At 40.8% G+C, this 14,689-nt stretch overlaps 1 protein-coding gene across 2 annotated transcripts in view; it reads right to left on the bottom strand.

The window, feature by feature from the left end:
- The window catches only part of TBC1D4 (TBC1 domain family member 4), a 171,495-nt gene that overhangs the window by 7,220 nt on the left and 149,586 nt on the right, over nt 1-14,689 (bottom strand). For both annotated transcript variants that reach the window (XM_074988846.1, XM_074988852.1), the window contains 2 exons: nt 4,559-4,718; nt 1,058-1,227 (listed from right to left, as the gene is read on the bottom strand). In XM_074988846.1, coding sequence (XP_074844947.1) covers nt 1,058-1,227; nt 4,559-4,718 — 330 coding nt within the window. The remainder of the gene's footprint in view (nt 1-1,057; nt 1,228-4,558; nt 4,719-14,689) is intronic.

Consider the following 14,689-nt stretch of genomic DNA (forward strand, 5'->3'; position numbering starts at 1 on the left):
CAGATTGATGTTTGCTGTTTGTCAGGTGACTGAAATTCGAGCAACTCTAAATTGTGTTTACTATTGCATGATTTTTCTTCTATTTTAGAGATATGCTTCATACCTGATAATCCCAGGAAGTTTATGATGATATTTTTAACACTCCAGGTTACTGTTATGTCTTTTTAGCATATGTTGTCAGGAATACTAAGAAGTATACATACCAATTCCATGCCCATAGAGCTAGTAAGACCCTACCGTGGTAATTCCAACCAACTAGGCCAGGAATTTGAGAACCATGTTAAAAAAAAAGACAATTAGAGTAGAGCAGATAAACTGTGTTGTTTTCTGGAAAAAAGAGTTTCCTTGTTGATCAGGGAAACTGCTAGCAACAGCCCTGTGTGAATGGGTTTGTTGCTTATGTGAGTTTAACCACAGAGTTAACTGGAGCCTAAGGATTTTCTAAATCCTCCCTGTGCTTTAATTAAAAATACTCAGAAAAAAGAAGGTAAGTCTTGTCATTAAGACACAAGACTGGGACTGAGATTCCATCCCCTGGTTTATTGCAGACTTCTTATATGACACCTCTTGGCGGCCACAGGTCCACTTTGGTAAAAATGGGAATAATACTTCACAAGGTGTTAGAACAATTAAACTTAAAGTTTTGTAAGTGTTCAGATGAAACCCAAATAAATTCCAAAATAAAAGAAGTCAGAAAATCTTCAGATTAGATATAGCCCGTCTCTCTCGCCACCAAAGGCTGAATTTTTCCAGTGACTATTGTCTCAGATAGGAAAGATCACTTCTTATAAAATACATTTTTCCACTAACTCTTAGATAGTGATGGATTTCTTGATCAGACTAGACCATCAAAACTGATATCACCTACAAATTCCACATGAAGTCCAGAAGGTGACTTCTTGAATTTAGTGTTATAACAATGGAGAGAGGAACCAACTGATATTGTACAATTTGAAGTGCCTCATCATAAGTGCAGACTCTCATATACATCTTACAGTTTGTATCTTATAAATAAATTACACAGAAAGAAATAAGGAGAAAAAATTTCCCACTTTACCTGGCTAATAATCTTTTCCATTTGAAGACTAGTCATGTCTGGGATAGTGCCTTTAAGGAAATCTACAATAATTTCAAAGCTATCACATTCCATTACAAGTGCTTCTTGGCTGCTTAGGAGACTCAGAGCTACCTTAAAGATGACTTCAGTTCCTTGAAGAAATATAATGTCTAAAACAGGGGAAAAAAAGTGTGAATACATTAAAAGGATTAAAATTATTTGGGTTAATTTTGGTGTGAGGATACGTTTCTTTTTGTTTCTATATTTGAGCATGGCACAAATGAATGTAGATCTGTTTTATTTTAACTATATTATTTTCATTATTTAAAAAACAACATCATCATCAGTTAATGAAGGCAAAATGAACAAAAACTTTTACTGCCCGTTGATAAATACGGTGCTTTAGATGAAAAAAAGATTGTGTGTGCTTGTTAGACAAGCATAGTATGAAGACCTATGAAGTATAAAAGACATTTGTACATTGTTATAATATACATTGCAAAAAATAATGGAAAGTCCTGTGGCTCCTTAATGACTAACAGATTTATTTGGCCATAAGCTTTTGTGGGTAAAGCCCACTTTGTCATACCTGTTGGAGGGGAAATCACAACAGTAAGGGGATATACATACACTAGCATATCAAAGAAGGGAGTTACTTATCAAGTATAGGACCAGTCAGGGTGGATGTGTCCCAGTCTCTGCCGCTGATGGGGAGGGTGTGACTATCAAGAGAGGGAGAATCGCCTTTCAAGTGAGATAACCATTCTAAATTCTTATTCAGTCCTAATTTGAATTGCTACTCCTAATTTTAAATGAATTGCCACCCCTCTGAGACTTGTTATACTCACAGAATTGTAAAATTGTAGAATTGTAGGGTGGGAAAGGACTTAAGGAGTTGAGTCCAATGCCCCGCTGAAAGCACGAACAATCCCAACTAAATCACCCTAGTTAGGACTTTGTTAAGCTGGGACTTAAAAATATTTAGCAATGGAGGTTCCACCACTTTCCTAGATAACCCATTCCAGTCCTTCACCACCCCTCCTGGTGAAAGAGTGTTTTCTAATATCCAAATTAGACCTGCACTGCAACTTGAAACCACTGCTGCTTGTTCTGTTATCTGTCACCACTGAGAACAGACCCTTCTCCACCCTCTTTAGAGCATCCTCTTCATCTACTTGAAGGCTACTAACAAAATTTCTCCTCTCCTTACTCTTCTCTCCTCATAAGCCATGTGCTCCAGCCACCTAGCCCATTCTTTCCCCAAATGAGGGCTGTTCACCTGCTTCGCATACTGTGCTGCCCAGTGCAGCAGTCTGGGAGCTGACCTTGTCTGTGAAAACAGAGGCAAAAAAGCATTCAGTACTTCAGCTTTTCCCACATCATCTGCCACTAGGTTACCACTCATTAAATAAGGGTCCTACATCTTCTCTGACCACCATCTTACTGGTAACGTGCCTGTAGAAGTCTCTTGGTAACTTTCACATCCCTTGCTAGCTGCAATTCCAACTGTGCTTTGGCCTTTCTGATTACACCTCTGCATGTTCAAGCAACATATGTATATTCTTCCTTAGTCAGCTGTCCAGGTTTCAACTTCTTGTAAGCTTCCTTTTTGACATGTGATATTAGCCATATCAAGAGGAAAGATGTTCAGGCTTCAATGAAGTGAACAGAATTTTTGCCACAGATCTCTACAAAGCCAGTATTTCATCCAAGGAGTCTCTCTAAAGTAAGCTGTGCTCTGCAAGGGTTTGTGAGTCTGTCTGCACATATAAGATTGCAGGAGTTGGGGTAAAGCTCCCTGTAAAAATGTTTCTGGTGTTTATTGAGGTGATGTTCCCTGCTATACATTCAATAACAACGATTCCCCCTCCAAAAATGGCATCTCTCTGACTTCAAAGACTATTGGAGCAACAGAACATGAGAATGAGATTTTGAAACAAGATGAAAAATAAGTCAAAGTTGTTCTATTTAAAGAAGCAATATACTAAAAATAAACTTGAATAAAATGAATGGAAAAAGTATTTGATGCTCATTATAGATGACTAAGTTCATTTAACCAACACCTAATTTTCCAAATTGGCCCCAAAATAAAAAAAAAAAAGCCTGTTTTTGTTATATATTTTTCTCTTTTGCCTTTATAATGTGAGACTTAGAAAAACAATTTGAAAAACCAACAAGAAGTTAGAAACTAAGAAGCCACTTTGAATAATGTAGGAATTGGAAAAAAATTAAGAGTGTGCAGAAACACTTCACAAATGCTAGGAAAGAAAAATTGAAAGTGATTTAGTATTGATTGAAGAGAGATTAAAGTATGTGACATACTGCCATTAACAAGATAGGAGAGGACTATATTATAGTATCTATATATCTGTTGTATTTTCAGATAAACTCTCACAAAACCTGCATAAACAAAAAGTGAGTTCTTAAATGACATAATTTGAAGTTATTACTCCTAATCTATTAATAAAAAAACAGAAATTGCTCACTATCAGCATGATCTAATAAATACTACTGCACTTAGCTCAATTTAAGTTGTTGTAAGCCATGTCTACACTAGCCCACTTCTTCAAAGGGGGCATGGTAATCAGCCTGATTGGAGAATACTAATGAAGTGCTGTGATGAATATGCAGCACTTCATTAGGCTAATTCTCCTCACAGCAACTCTGAAGTCCCAGCATGCTATGTAGAGATGGACATTTCCAAGTACCCATGCAACTCTGAAGTGCCCTTACTCCTCTTCGAAGTGTCCATGGCGAAATGGAATGCCAGCACTTTGAAGTTCGTAAATTTGAAGTTGGCATGGGGAGAATTAGCCTAATGAAGAGCTGCATATTCATCGCAGAACTTCATTAGTATTCTCCAATTGGGCTGATGACCATGCTGGTGTAGACATAGCCGTAGTAAACTTTGCCCTGTAATGCATCAGATCCTAAAAGGTTACCTAAGCAGAACATGAAATGCACTGAAGTTGGAAAATGTTCAGTTTTAAATAACACCTGTATAGCTAAAACACTCCTGAAATCAAAATGGAGTATGGCATTCAACTAACTAGATTCAATGGCTTACTTCAATGACATTTACAGGGAAAAAAAAAAGAGTGTACTGAAAACCTATTGCATCATACTTTGCTCCATACCGATACAATTCAAAGTTTAGAAGTCCCAAAACTATATATTCTGCCCTGGAATAGTTCTATGCAAAATAGGTTAATTACCTGTCTCACCACAGTTAATGAGTTAAGATTTTGCTTTCTACTTGACAGTTAAAATAGTGACTAAAAACTTCAGCAATTAAGAATTGGTTATCACCATTTTTTCATTCAGTTTAACAGCTTTCACTATTTAAAAAAAAATAAAATCAAATTGTGATTGACAAGTGCAAAATTTAGCTACTTACCTATTAGTATATAAAGCAATGTGAAAAATATTCCCATATGCATTTTTCTTACATTATACAGGATACCACATTGCTTACTACCGCAATAAAGCGCCAACTCTTACCAAAAACTCTGGCTACAAATCCTAACGGAAATTGAGAAGCAAACAGAGTGAGAAACCAGGGTGCAGCATAAAGACTGGGGCTGATTTCATTCTCTTCAAGATGATTATAGAGGTCTCTGTGATAGTCATGGAGGAGTCTTGAAAGTTGATACATCTGAATCTACAGTAAGTATAAAGAGACAAAAGAATAATGTTGAGCTTGTCAATCAGTTCACAGTGTATTTCAGGTTTAAAAACAATAAATAAAAAACCAACCCTAATATGGAAGGCCCAGTGAAATGGTGCTTAATCAAAAGTATAGGCCTTATGTGGAGCCTCTATCTTTGAGTAAATTTCAGTCTCAGTGAATTAAAACCAAACACTTGAAATAAGGAGGAGCAGTTAGAACCAGGCCTTTCATTATTAAAGTGTCAGCTAAATTCAGATTCTATATTTTAAGGCCAGGAAGAACCATTCAAATAATCTAATCTGGCCTCCTTTATAACAAGGCATAAAACCTCATCCAACAATTCTTGCATCAAATCCAATTACCCCTATTACCCTCACTGTTAAATATCTGCATATATATTTCTCATCCAAATTAATCTAGTGTCAGGTTTCAGCCACTGGGTCCTCTTACGGCTCCACCTGCTAATTTTTTTTTAATTTACCTCCCCAACCCTTTATGGGTATTCACAGAAGTGTAATGGTAGATACATTATAAATTTCTGTGTAATTAAGTACATTATCTATTTTGAGAAAAACACATATAGTGCTATTCTGTCATCTAACATACTCTCTTCCAGTTGCCAAAAGAATTTAAATGAATGCTATATAAAAAAGTCTACTACACAAAATCAGTGTCAAAGTTGCAAAGCAAAATGGTTAAAATGCTGGCTACAAACCACTATTCATTGGTAATAAATGATACTCTCATTATCATCATCAATCATTGGCTAAGCACCTGTTGGTGTCCGATGCCTCCCTCACTATTTCCTTCCATCTTTTCGTGTCTAGTGTGGAGTGGCTTGGTTTCTGTAGACTAGCTTCACACCAATGTACTATACCATCTATCCATTCTCTGTGGGGTCTGCCTATCCTATTCGAACCATCCATATGCCGAATACCAGGGTCTTCATTTTTCTCTTGTCGTTCATTCTACAATTTATGCCCAAATAGCTGTAACTATTGTATAACCTTCTGCAGTTATATCGTACAACCCTCTGCAGTAGCTTCTCTTTCGGCTGTATCTTCCTAGAATATTCCTCATTGGTGACCTTCTGCATCCATCCTATTCTCGTGACCTTTCTATAACTCCTCTCAAATGCCAATATCCTTCTCATTGAATCTTTCATTATCACCTGTCCTGCATCTGTACAACATGCTGCTAACTGCATGTTTTCAAGATGCTCAACTTTGTTGCTAAGCTAATAGATTTGCTTTTCCATATCTTATCCATCGCCTTCAAACTTGCTCTTGCTTTTGCTGTTCTAGTTGCTATTTCCTTCTTGCAGTCTAGATCATGTTATGTTGTTCCCCAGATACATGAACTTCTCTATGTTCTGTAGCATGATCCCGTTTACACTGATCTTCCTTCCTATTTCCTGATCTCCAAATACCATTGTTTTTGTTTTTTCAAAGTTCATAATCAGTCATTTAGCATCTGCACCTTTCTCACTAGCTTCTCTTCATCTTCTTCAATAATAGCTACATCATCCATGAATCTCAAGTTAATTCTCATCCTATGCACCAATGATACTCAAATCATTGAGTCTGATCCAGCAAATCATTTCCCCCACCCCAGCTTTTTCTAAAGCACAGAATACTGTCCCCAGCAAGTCATGTGTGGCAGAGAATCTCCTTCTTCTTAGAAGATAAAGAAATATATTGATGTTGTCAGCTGTGCTTCACATTTCACATGAGTCCGTTCCTGAAGTAGAAATGGTTCATCAGTTACTTTCCCAGTTTTTAAAAATGTATTGTGAATTTTGTTCTCCAGTTGACAGCACCTGGAATTATTTGTATAATAGAAAACATCATCTACAAATATCTGGGTAGACCACTTCTAAAGTTCAAGATTTAATTCAGTCTCCTCAGCCATTAAAGTCCTTGTCTCTTTGGCTGAGACTGCCAGTAGGGACCAGTTCAGACAGCAATGTGTAGGACAGATACATGTACAGTATGAGCTAGAGAAGAGTAATTTCATAAAGGTCATTAAAAAGTTATCAGACAGGGACTACACTGAGAGAATCTACGTTTGGATTTAACCAGTGGTCTTGAGCAAGGCATCTGGAAAAGAATATATTACAGCCTGGTAGTAAAAAGAGATACACAAAAATTTCAAAAGCACCTAAACAACAGCCTAAGTCTCCTTTAAAAACAGATTTGGGGCCTAAATTGGCCTGGGGATTAGAGGCTACACACTAAACATCCTGTCACAGCCCTGAATTAGCTGCCCAGCATCCCCATATAATGGAACCCTCAGAAAGCCAGGAGTGTTAGCCAGGAGTGAAATGCAGAGGAAGAGGATGGAGTTTTGGGAGCTACCCCTCAAAAAGGTATTCTGCCTCCCAGTTCACCTTGATCTGAGCCATAGATGGCTGATTGGTGGGTCAGAGGGAGATACCTATCTCCACTCATAATACTCAGCTATCAGCCCCACTTCCCTTGGGGTTAAACTCCTAAGCCAAGTAAGCACTCTTCAACAAAAACTCCACAGAGAAACCACCCCATCCCAATGGCAGCAGCCCGATGATCAGGGCACTCACCTGAGATATGGGAGAGTCAGATTCAAATCCTTGTTCCAAATCAGGAATAGTGGGGATTCCACTCTGTGTCTCCAATATCCCAGGTAACCACTGGACTGCTGGATAGACTAGGATGGACGGATATCTATCTAACTATAGTTGTGCTGAGAGCCCACCTACTCAATTGGGCCCTGTGAACATGAGAGTATGGGGAACAATTAGTATGAGAATCTTGTCTGGGGCTTAAGGGTGAGTATGGGTTCTAAGTGGCTCATTAGCTTGGCCGACATGCCAGGATTTAAACACAGGTGCCAAGAGGACTTAGATGTCTACTAGTAGATACCAGCTGAATAATGGCCTTGAGAATGTCAGTGGCATCTAAATGTTGGACTTAGCTAATTACGTCTTTGGAACCTAAATCCAGTTGTCTTTCAATGAAATATAAGTTTAATGTCCATATGCCACTTTTGAAAATGAGACTTAGCCTGAGTAATTTAAAATGCTTTGGATAAATTTTACTTCTTGTTCCTTCCCAAGCAAGAGATGCATTAATCTAGAACTTACAGAATTCCACGGGCAAAAGGAGAGTAATAAAATAGTTAGCAGTGACCTATAAATCCACCAATAATTCCTTCTGTTGGAAAAAAATTCACTTCTATGTTTAGTATTGGTCACATCTCAGTAAAGCCTTACACTCTTCACCTGAGCAAGCTTTCTAATCCTGCCCCAGACCAAAAGGGATCTGGTTTTAACTACATGTTCCACTTAATTAGCTTTCAATCCTCTAAGCTAATCACCTAGAAGCTAGCTCTGGTTATCAAAAGTCATTTTTATTTAACCGCTAAAAGTGATAACACTTTGCTGTTAAAAACAAAAATGAACAGGAATGCTCCTCTTGAAAAGAAAGAGGAATTTACTGGATACGTATCTGTCCAACTTATTTGACTCCATCAGAGGTCAGATCAGAGAAGCTGCAATTGATAAAGTGTACTCCTCAGATGAAGAAATTCTTTATTCTTTTTCATACTCTACCTCCTTATATGATAACTAGCCTGAAGGTTTTAAAATAATTTGACAAAGTCTCAAAAAGGAGAAATTACACTTCTTATTTATGGTAGAATTCCTGTGATTGGGGCCAGTTCTGCCCTACCTCAAGCCTCCAGCCCACTCCTGCAGCCTTCTCCCCAGAATGATTTCAGACAAATTTAGTATCTATTGATGGGCTGCTCGTGGAGGGATAAGAAAGAAAACAAAAACAAAAATAAAAAAAAAACCTATTAACCCATTTTTGTCTCTGGACTTTCAGATAGCCATTGACAGCAATGTGTGTGATTGCCAAGCACTCAGCCATAAGTTGTCTCCTTCTGCCACTTTCGTACTCTGCTGAAGTTAGACAAAATGGAAATTGTTCCTGTAGATCTTTCAGATTCTGTTTTCTTAATTATGAATCAGAAGTGGAAGCTTCAAGTTGTCATTATTTCTGATTGCTGTGTATTTCCCACCTCCTCCCAGGGTCTCTATATTTTAAAAAAACCCACATACAGTGTCATCAAGCCTAAGACTGAGGCATGAATCACACCTCACATTCTGGTCTTAAATGCCTCCTGCAGAAATATAGAAAAGACAATTCCTGTTTAATGTCACATTGGTCCAATCAAACGTGCTGTGCTGGAGGAAGCCCAATTTGGAACTAAGGCTACGTCTACACTACGAGATAAATTCCAATTTCAAGGCTTTAGCTCGATGTTAAAATGTGACCGTCTTCCCACGTAATACTGTTAACCCGATTTATTAAGCTACAATGCCAATTACAGAATATCGATACTACAGGACTGGTACAGCATCTGTCTCAAATTAAAAACCTCAAATCAAGGCTAGCGTGGAAGCACCATGTCCTTAATTCGAATTTGTTAGCCTCCAGAAGTGTCCCGTATGAATCCCACAAAGCTACATGGTGACCCTCCAAGTATGGCTGCTTCGTTGTGCACTACCATCAGGTGTGCAAAAAGAAGGTCAAAGTAAGCCTGCGAAGTTTGGATTGAATCTGAATTAAAATTTGAATTGGAATTTGGCGGCCCAGCTCTGCAAATAAAAATGGCGTCCATTATGAAAAAATCCCCTTGCCCATCGTGTTGCACCGCATCGGTAGCCATTGCACCACATCAGTAGCAATTACCGGTAGCCCTGTATGCAATCATGAGCACTCAGGGTAGTGATCTGACTAGTGCTTCTCACCAGGAGATTCTGGATCTCATTGCCATTTGGGGAGAACAATCGGTGGTGAAGAGACTTCGGATGGCCAAGAGAAACACGGCCATCTATAATCAGATGGCGCATGAGATGGCTGCCCGAGGTTACTCCCAGGACTCTATGCAGTGCTGGGTGAAGGTTAAGAAACTCCGGCAGGCCTATCAAATAGTCCAGGAAGCCAACCAGCGGTCGGGGTGGCTCCATGGACCTGCAGCTATTATCAACAGCTCCACCTGCTTATGGGGAGTAACCCCACCACAGAGCCTGAACTGAATTATGATACTTGTGAAGGCCCTGGTATGGATTCCGGGGTGAGCACGGAGGAGCAGAGTGGTCCAGAGGAAGAGGGCAATGGAGAGGAGGAAAGGAGCAACGAGAAAGGGACAGCGGAAGTTGTTTCAGACAGCCCGGAGCTCTTCACCATAGACGTGGGCCCAGTCCCCTCTGCAGTGGACCCCTCCACGCCAGGCCCTGAGACCTCTGGGGCAAGCGGTTTAGATGAGTCTTTATTCTGCATGATAGAAGTGGGTCTGGGGTGGATATAGTTATAGGGTTGTGCATAGGTACAGGTTTGCTAGCTGTGCTTCTGAGCCTCTCAGAACAGTGTGTTAATGTTTTTTGGGATGGAGCCCTTCTCCTTTTTGGAGATCTCCTTGAAGGCCTCATCCAGGCACACTTGTATTATTTTCATGAGATTCCTGGGCAGGCCTGATTTGTTGCAGCTTCCACGGTAGCACTCCTTGCCATGCCAGCAACCAGATAGCAATCTGGTGTCATGCCACCATACAGCATTTTAACAAATTTTCCAGGCCTTTGGCAACACAGCAGGAGTAGCCGTTCTTTCTCCATATCTGTTAGTTTTAGGAGGGTGATGTCTTCTTTGACAACCTGCATAAGCACAGGAATTAGCAGCTTTTTTTTTTTTTTGTTTGAAATAACATGCTTCCTACCCCTTTACATTGACCTGCAGCAGCTAGTGGGTGCTCCATTCCCCTGCCAAAATGCGGTTTGCAGGCCCTTGGGGGGTTCCCCCCCCGCACGTTCCTTTCCAACCAGCATTTCTTTTCATTTTTCACGACCTCCCCTGTGCAACATTGCTGCTGGGCATTTCTCCTCCCACGTCCCTTACCCAAGCACCATTTGTTTTAAGTTCTCAGGAATCCCCCTGCACCATGTGGGGGATTCCTCTGCTGTGCTTTTCCTCTCTCATGTCCCTTTACATCCAGCCTTTCTTCGAATATTTTTTTCTTTACACTATTTTTATTGTGCATCAAAATCACGCTCGCAGCTTTCCATTTATCACTGCCACAGGACATCTGACAGCTGTCCCTGCTTTGCAGACCTTCGCATTCACACCAAAAGAAGACAATTGCTTATAACTTACCATGTGCACAAAGTGATGTGCTGGAGAAGTGATGGCAAGTGAGGTGTTGTGAAATGCACACTTACTGCCCCATCCTTAATAACCCATTTGTCCTTCAAAGGTATACTTTCAGTGATGGTACACAGAAAGACCCATTCATTCACTTCAAAGCACATTATGTAAATTGTATCTTAATTTTAACCTTCATTTTCCAGACCCAGTGCCCGGTGTTGCAGAGAAAACCAGGAGATGCAGGAAATGCAAACAAGTTATGATCCTGCAGCACATGCAAGACAGTCAGGCAGAGCAGAAGAACTTGACTAAGGACACTGCTCAGTGGCATCACAGTACAGCTGAGTGGCGTCACAGTCAAGTAAACTCTGATGAGCAAATGTGTGACCTACAGCAGCAGCAGCTGTCAAAGATGAATGAGGCTGTGGCAAAGCACACTGCGGTCGCGGCAAAGCAGATCAAGGTCATGGCAAAGCTCATAACGGCCGTTACTGATCAGACGTAGGTCCTGCGCTCCCTGCTTCAGTTGCAGAGGGACTCCCAAACCAGCAGGGCATCAGCTGATACCCACTGGCTTGAGTCCCCCGAGGAGAGGTTGCCCACACCCCATCGCCGGGGTCCCTGAACACAGGGAGGGAGGCAAAGCTACGCTGCTGCTCCAGTCCCAAGGGCCATTGTAAAAGGCTATTCAAGCACCCTTGAGAAGGCTTTTTTTCCTGGCCACTTAAACCTCTCCTACCCCCAAAATAAAATCATTCCATTGAGCTTGGTGTGATTTCTTGTTCTGCTGGAGGCTGGGTGGGGGGGAACACAAATCAAAACGGGCAAGTGGGGGGGAGGGTGAATACCACTGAAGGTACAGCTGGGCAGTGAAACCCCCTGGTCCGCAGCAGACATTCAGCTGATGGAACTGTGCGGCAGTGGGGGGAGGGTGATTGCCGCTGAAGGCACAGCTGGGCAGTGAAACTCCCTTGTCTGCAACAGACATGTGGCTCAGGGAACCAGGCAGGCATGGGGGGATATGAAGGCACAGCACATTTTAATTTAACTTAACCTCCACCCACCAAAAAGAGAGTATTCATTCATTATGGCACGGCTGATTTATTGGCATGAAGGCAGAGACATACATACGTACCATGTGCATTACGAATCAGTCGTAAAGCTGTTTTTTTAAAGTGTCCCTTATTGCTGCAGCCTGAGCATGGCTACTGGTGGATGGCAGTGTAGATGGCTGCGAGTAAGGCCGGCCTATTGCCTCCACTTCAGAGTTCCAGATAGACAGGAAAATCTCCCGCCTTGATTCACATATGTGTGCAAAATAGTGCACACTGTAATACAGTGGGGACATTAGCTTTAGAAACATCCAAATGGGTCAATAAACATCTGAACCTCACTTTCAAACGTCCAAAGCTGCATTCCATGATCAGTCTGCGCTTGCTCAATTTGTAATTAAAATTTTCCTTGCTGGGTTCAATGGCTTCTGGGTAGGGTTTCATCAGGTAGAGAAGCAGAGGGTAAGCAGGGTCACCCAATCCATGTTGCCAATCTTGATTTTCTGATCAGGGAAAAAGGTCCCACCCAGCAGCTTTCAGCACAGTCCTGAATTTCGGAATATGTGCTCATTGTGAACTCTCCCTGACCAGCCAACATTGATGTCAGTAAAACGACCTTTGACCATGGAGAAGTACACCATTTGACTAATATACTCTGAGGGCAGGTGGGACAGGGCCATGACGGGGATGTGCATGCCATCTATTGCCCCACCACAATTAGGGAAGTTCTGGACAGCAAAAGGTCTCCACTTTGGCCTGTACATCTTCCAGTCACAGTCTTCATGAGGAGATGCCGACAGATTGCATGGGCCACCTCCATCACCACAGACCCCACTGTAAATCTGTCCACCCTGAACTGATTTGCCACTGACTGGTAACTGTCAGGGGTTGCAAACTTCCTCAGTACAATTGCCACTCACGTCAGTACCGTTAAAGCCTGCCTCATTTTTGGTGTTGATGTGCTTTAGGGCAGGTGCCAGCACATCACATAGCTCCATAAAGTTGGACTTGAGCATGCGAAAGTTCTGCACCCACTGCTGGTCATCACAGGACTCCAAAATGATGTGATCCCACCAGTGTGTGCTGGTCTTTCGAGTCCAAAAAAGCTGCTCCACTGTCATCAACACATTCATGACAGCCACCAGCTCAACATTCTTGGACCCCAGTTGGCACAACTGCTGTTCCAGAACACCACCACCACCACCAGCAGGATAGACAAGCACCACTGAGCTTTGGAATTGAAGAAGTTGCGTGGCAGCTGCTGTAGTTGCCGAAATGATCTGTGCTATGATTTGGAGTGTTCATGGACCCATGCGTGCACTGGAATGCTGCAGCAGGAAATGGCGCGCTCTCCAGTTCTTTTTTTGTACAATTAGTGATTCAGTGAATTCTGGGAAAGTGCTTGGAATTCTGGGATTCCAGCATGAAACACCCACAAGCAACCAGGACTAAGGCACTGTGGGATAGGTACCCACAATCCACTGATCACACTGTCGAACTTGCACAGGGAAATGGGGATGTGGAGATTCGACATAGAGAAAAGGTGGGTCGAGTTTCAAGAAGTTTTGTGGACACCTTATTCAAATGTACAATATCAAGATTAAGTATTCAAATTTAGTATATAATCGATTTTACCTCACAGTGTAGACGCAGCCTAGACTGTGCAGATTTTTTTTAAAAGGCTGAAACTATGACTACATCTTCCTGTCTGTTGCTCAGTTAATTCAAGCTTTAAGGCAAGTACAGGGTTTTGTATTCATTAGTTAGAGCAGCATTCTATGAAAGAAAAGCACTGTAAATATCCAAATGCCAATGCAAAGACAGTTCAACTATGGCCCTTGTCCACAGGATGTAGACTAGATGTGTGAGCCAGATAAAGCAGATGAAGTGAGACCAGATCCTTTTCATGAGTTTCTGAAGCAATATTTATAAATGAAGGGTTTAAAAGCATGGTCCTACTTCTTTCAATATAGCAAATCCATGTCTAGAAAAAGCCAATCAGGTAAGAAAATGAAAGCATGAATTGTCAGATGTACCTGAGACGATTCAACATATGACCTGCTGCTTTTAAATAATGGTTCAATTTGTTATGCTCAGTAATAAAGTATTTCCAATGATGATACAAAATAAATTCAAAGTCCATTTAGTGGAATTCCAGGTTTCAGGTTTTTAATGTTCCAAAGAAATTGCTCTTTTTATTAATCCAGTTGTCCAAGATACTCAAGGACAGCTAAAAAGTAACAACAACATCATATTAAGAATACTACAGTTTACACAGATTTGGAAGAAGGCTTCTTCCTAAAAAGGGGCTGAATTTTGTATCGATTGGCATTTTGGAAGTTTTTAAATGTTGTAGCCCAAACTGTATATTTCTACTGCAAGTATATAATATCTATTGTGAATAAAATAAAAAAGTGTGCTGGTTATAGCTTGATGATTAAGCAATTTCCCATGCTGCTTCTCTCTGCAATTTTTATACCATAAAAAGTGACTTGCTACAGCGAACACTTTCATATCTGACAGCTCCCAGACCAGGAGGTTGCTGGATATTCAAATATTCTGGATAATAGAGGGGGATACCTAGCAATGCATAACACTACAGAAAAACAAGATTAGATATGAAGAAATAAACAAGAATGTGTGCACTTTATTTACCAACAACAGTACTACTGTACACTATAAACTACTGTATTTACTTTCACTATCCTGTACTTCTGGAAAATGTAAC

Source organism: Carettochelys insculpta, chromosome 1, assembly GCF_033958435.1.
Source record: "Carettochelys insculpta isolate YL-2023 chromosome 1, ASM3395843v1, whole genome shotgun sequence".
Classification (NCBI taxonomy): Eukaryota; Metazoa; Chordata; order Testudines; family Carettochelyidae; genus Carettochelys; species Carettochelys insculpta.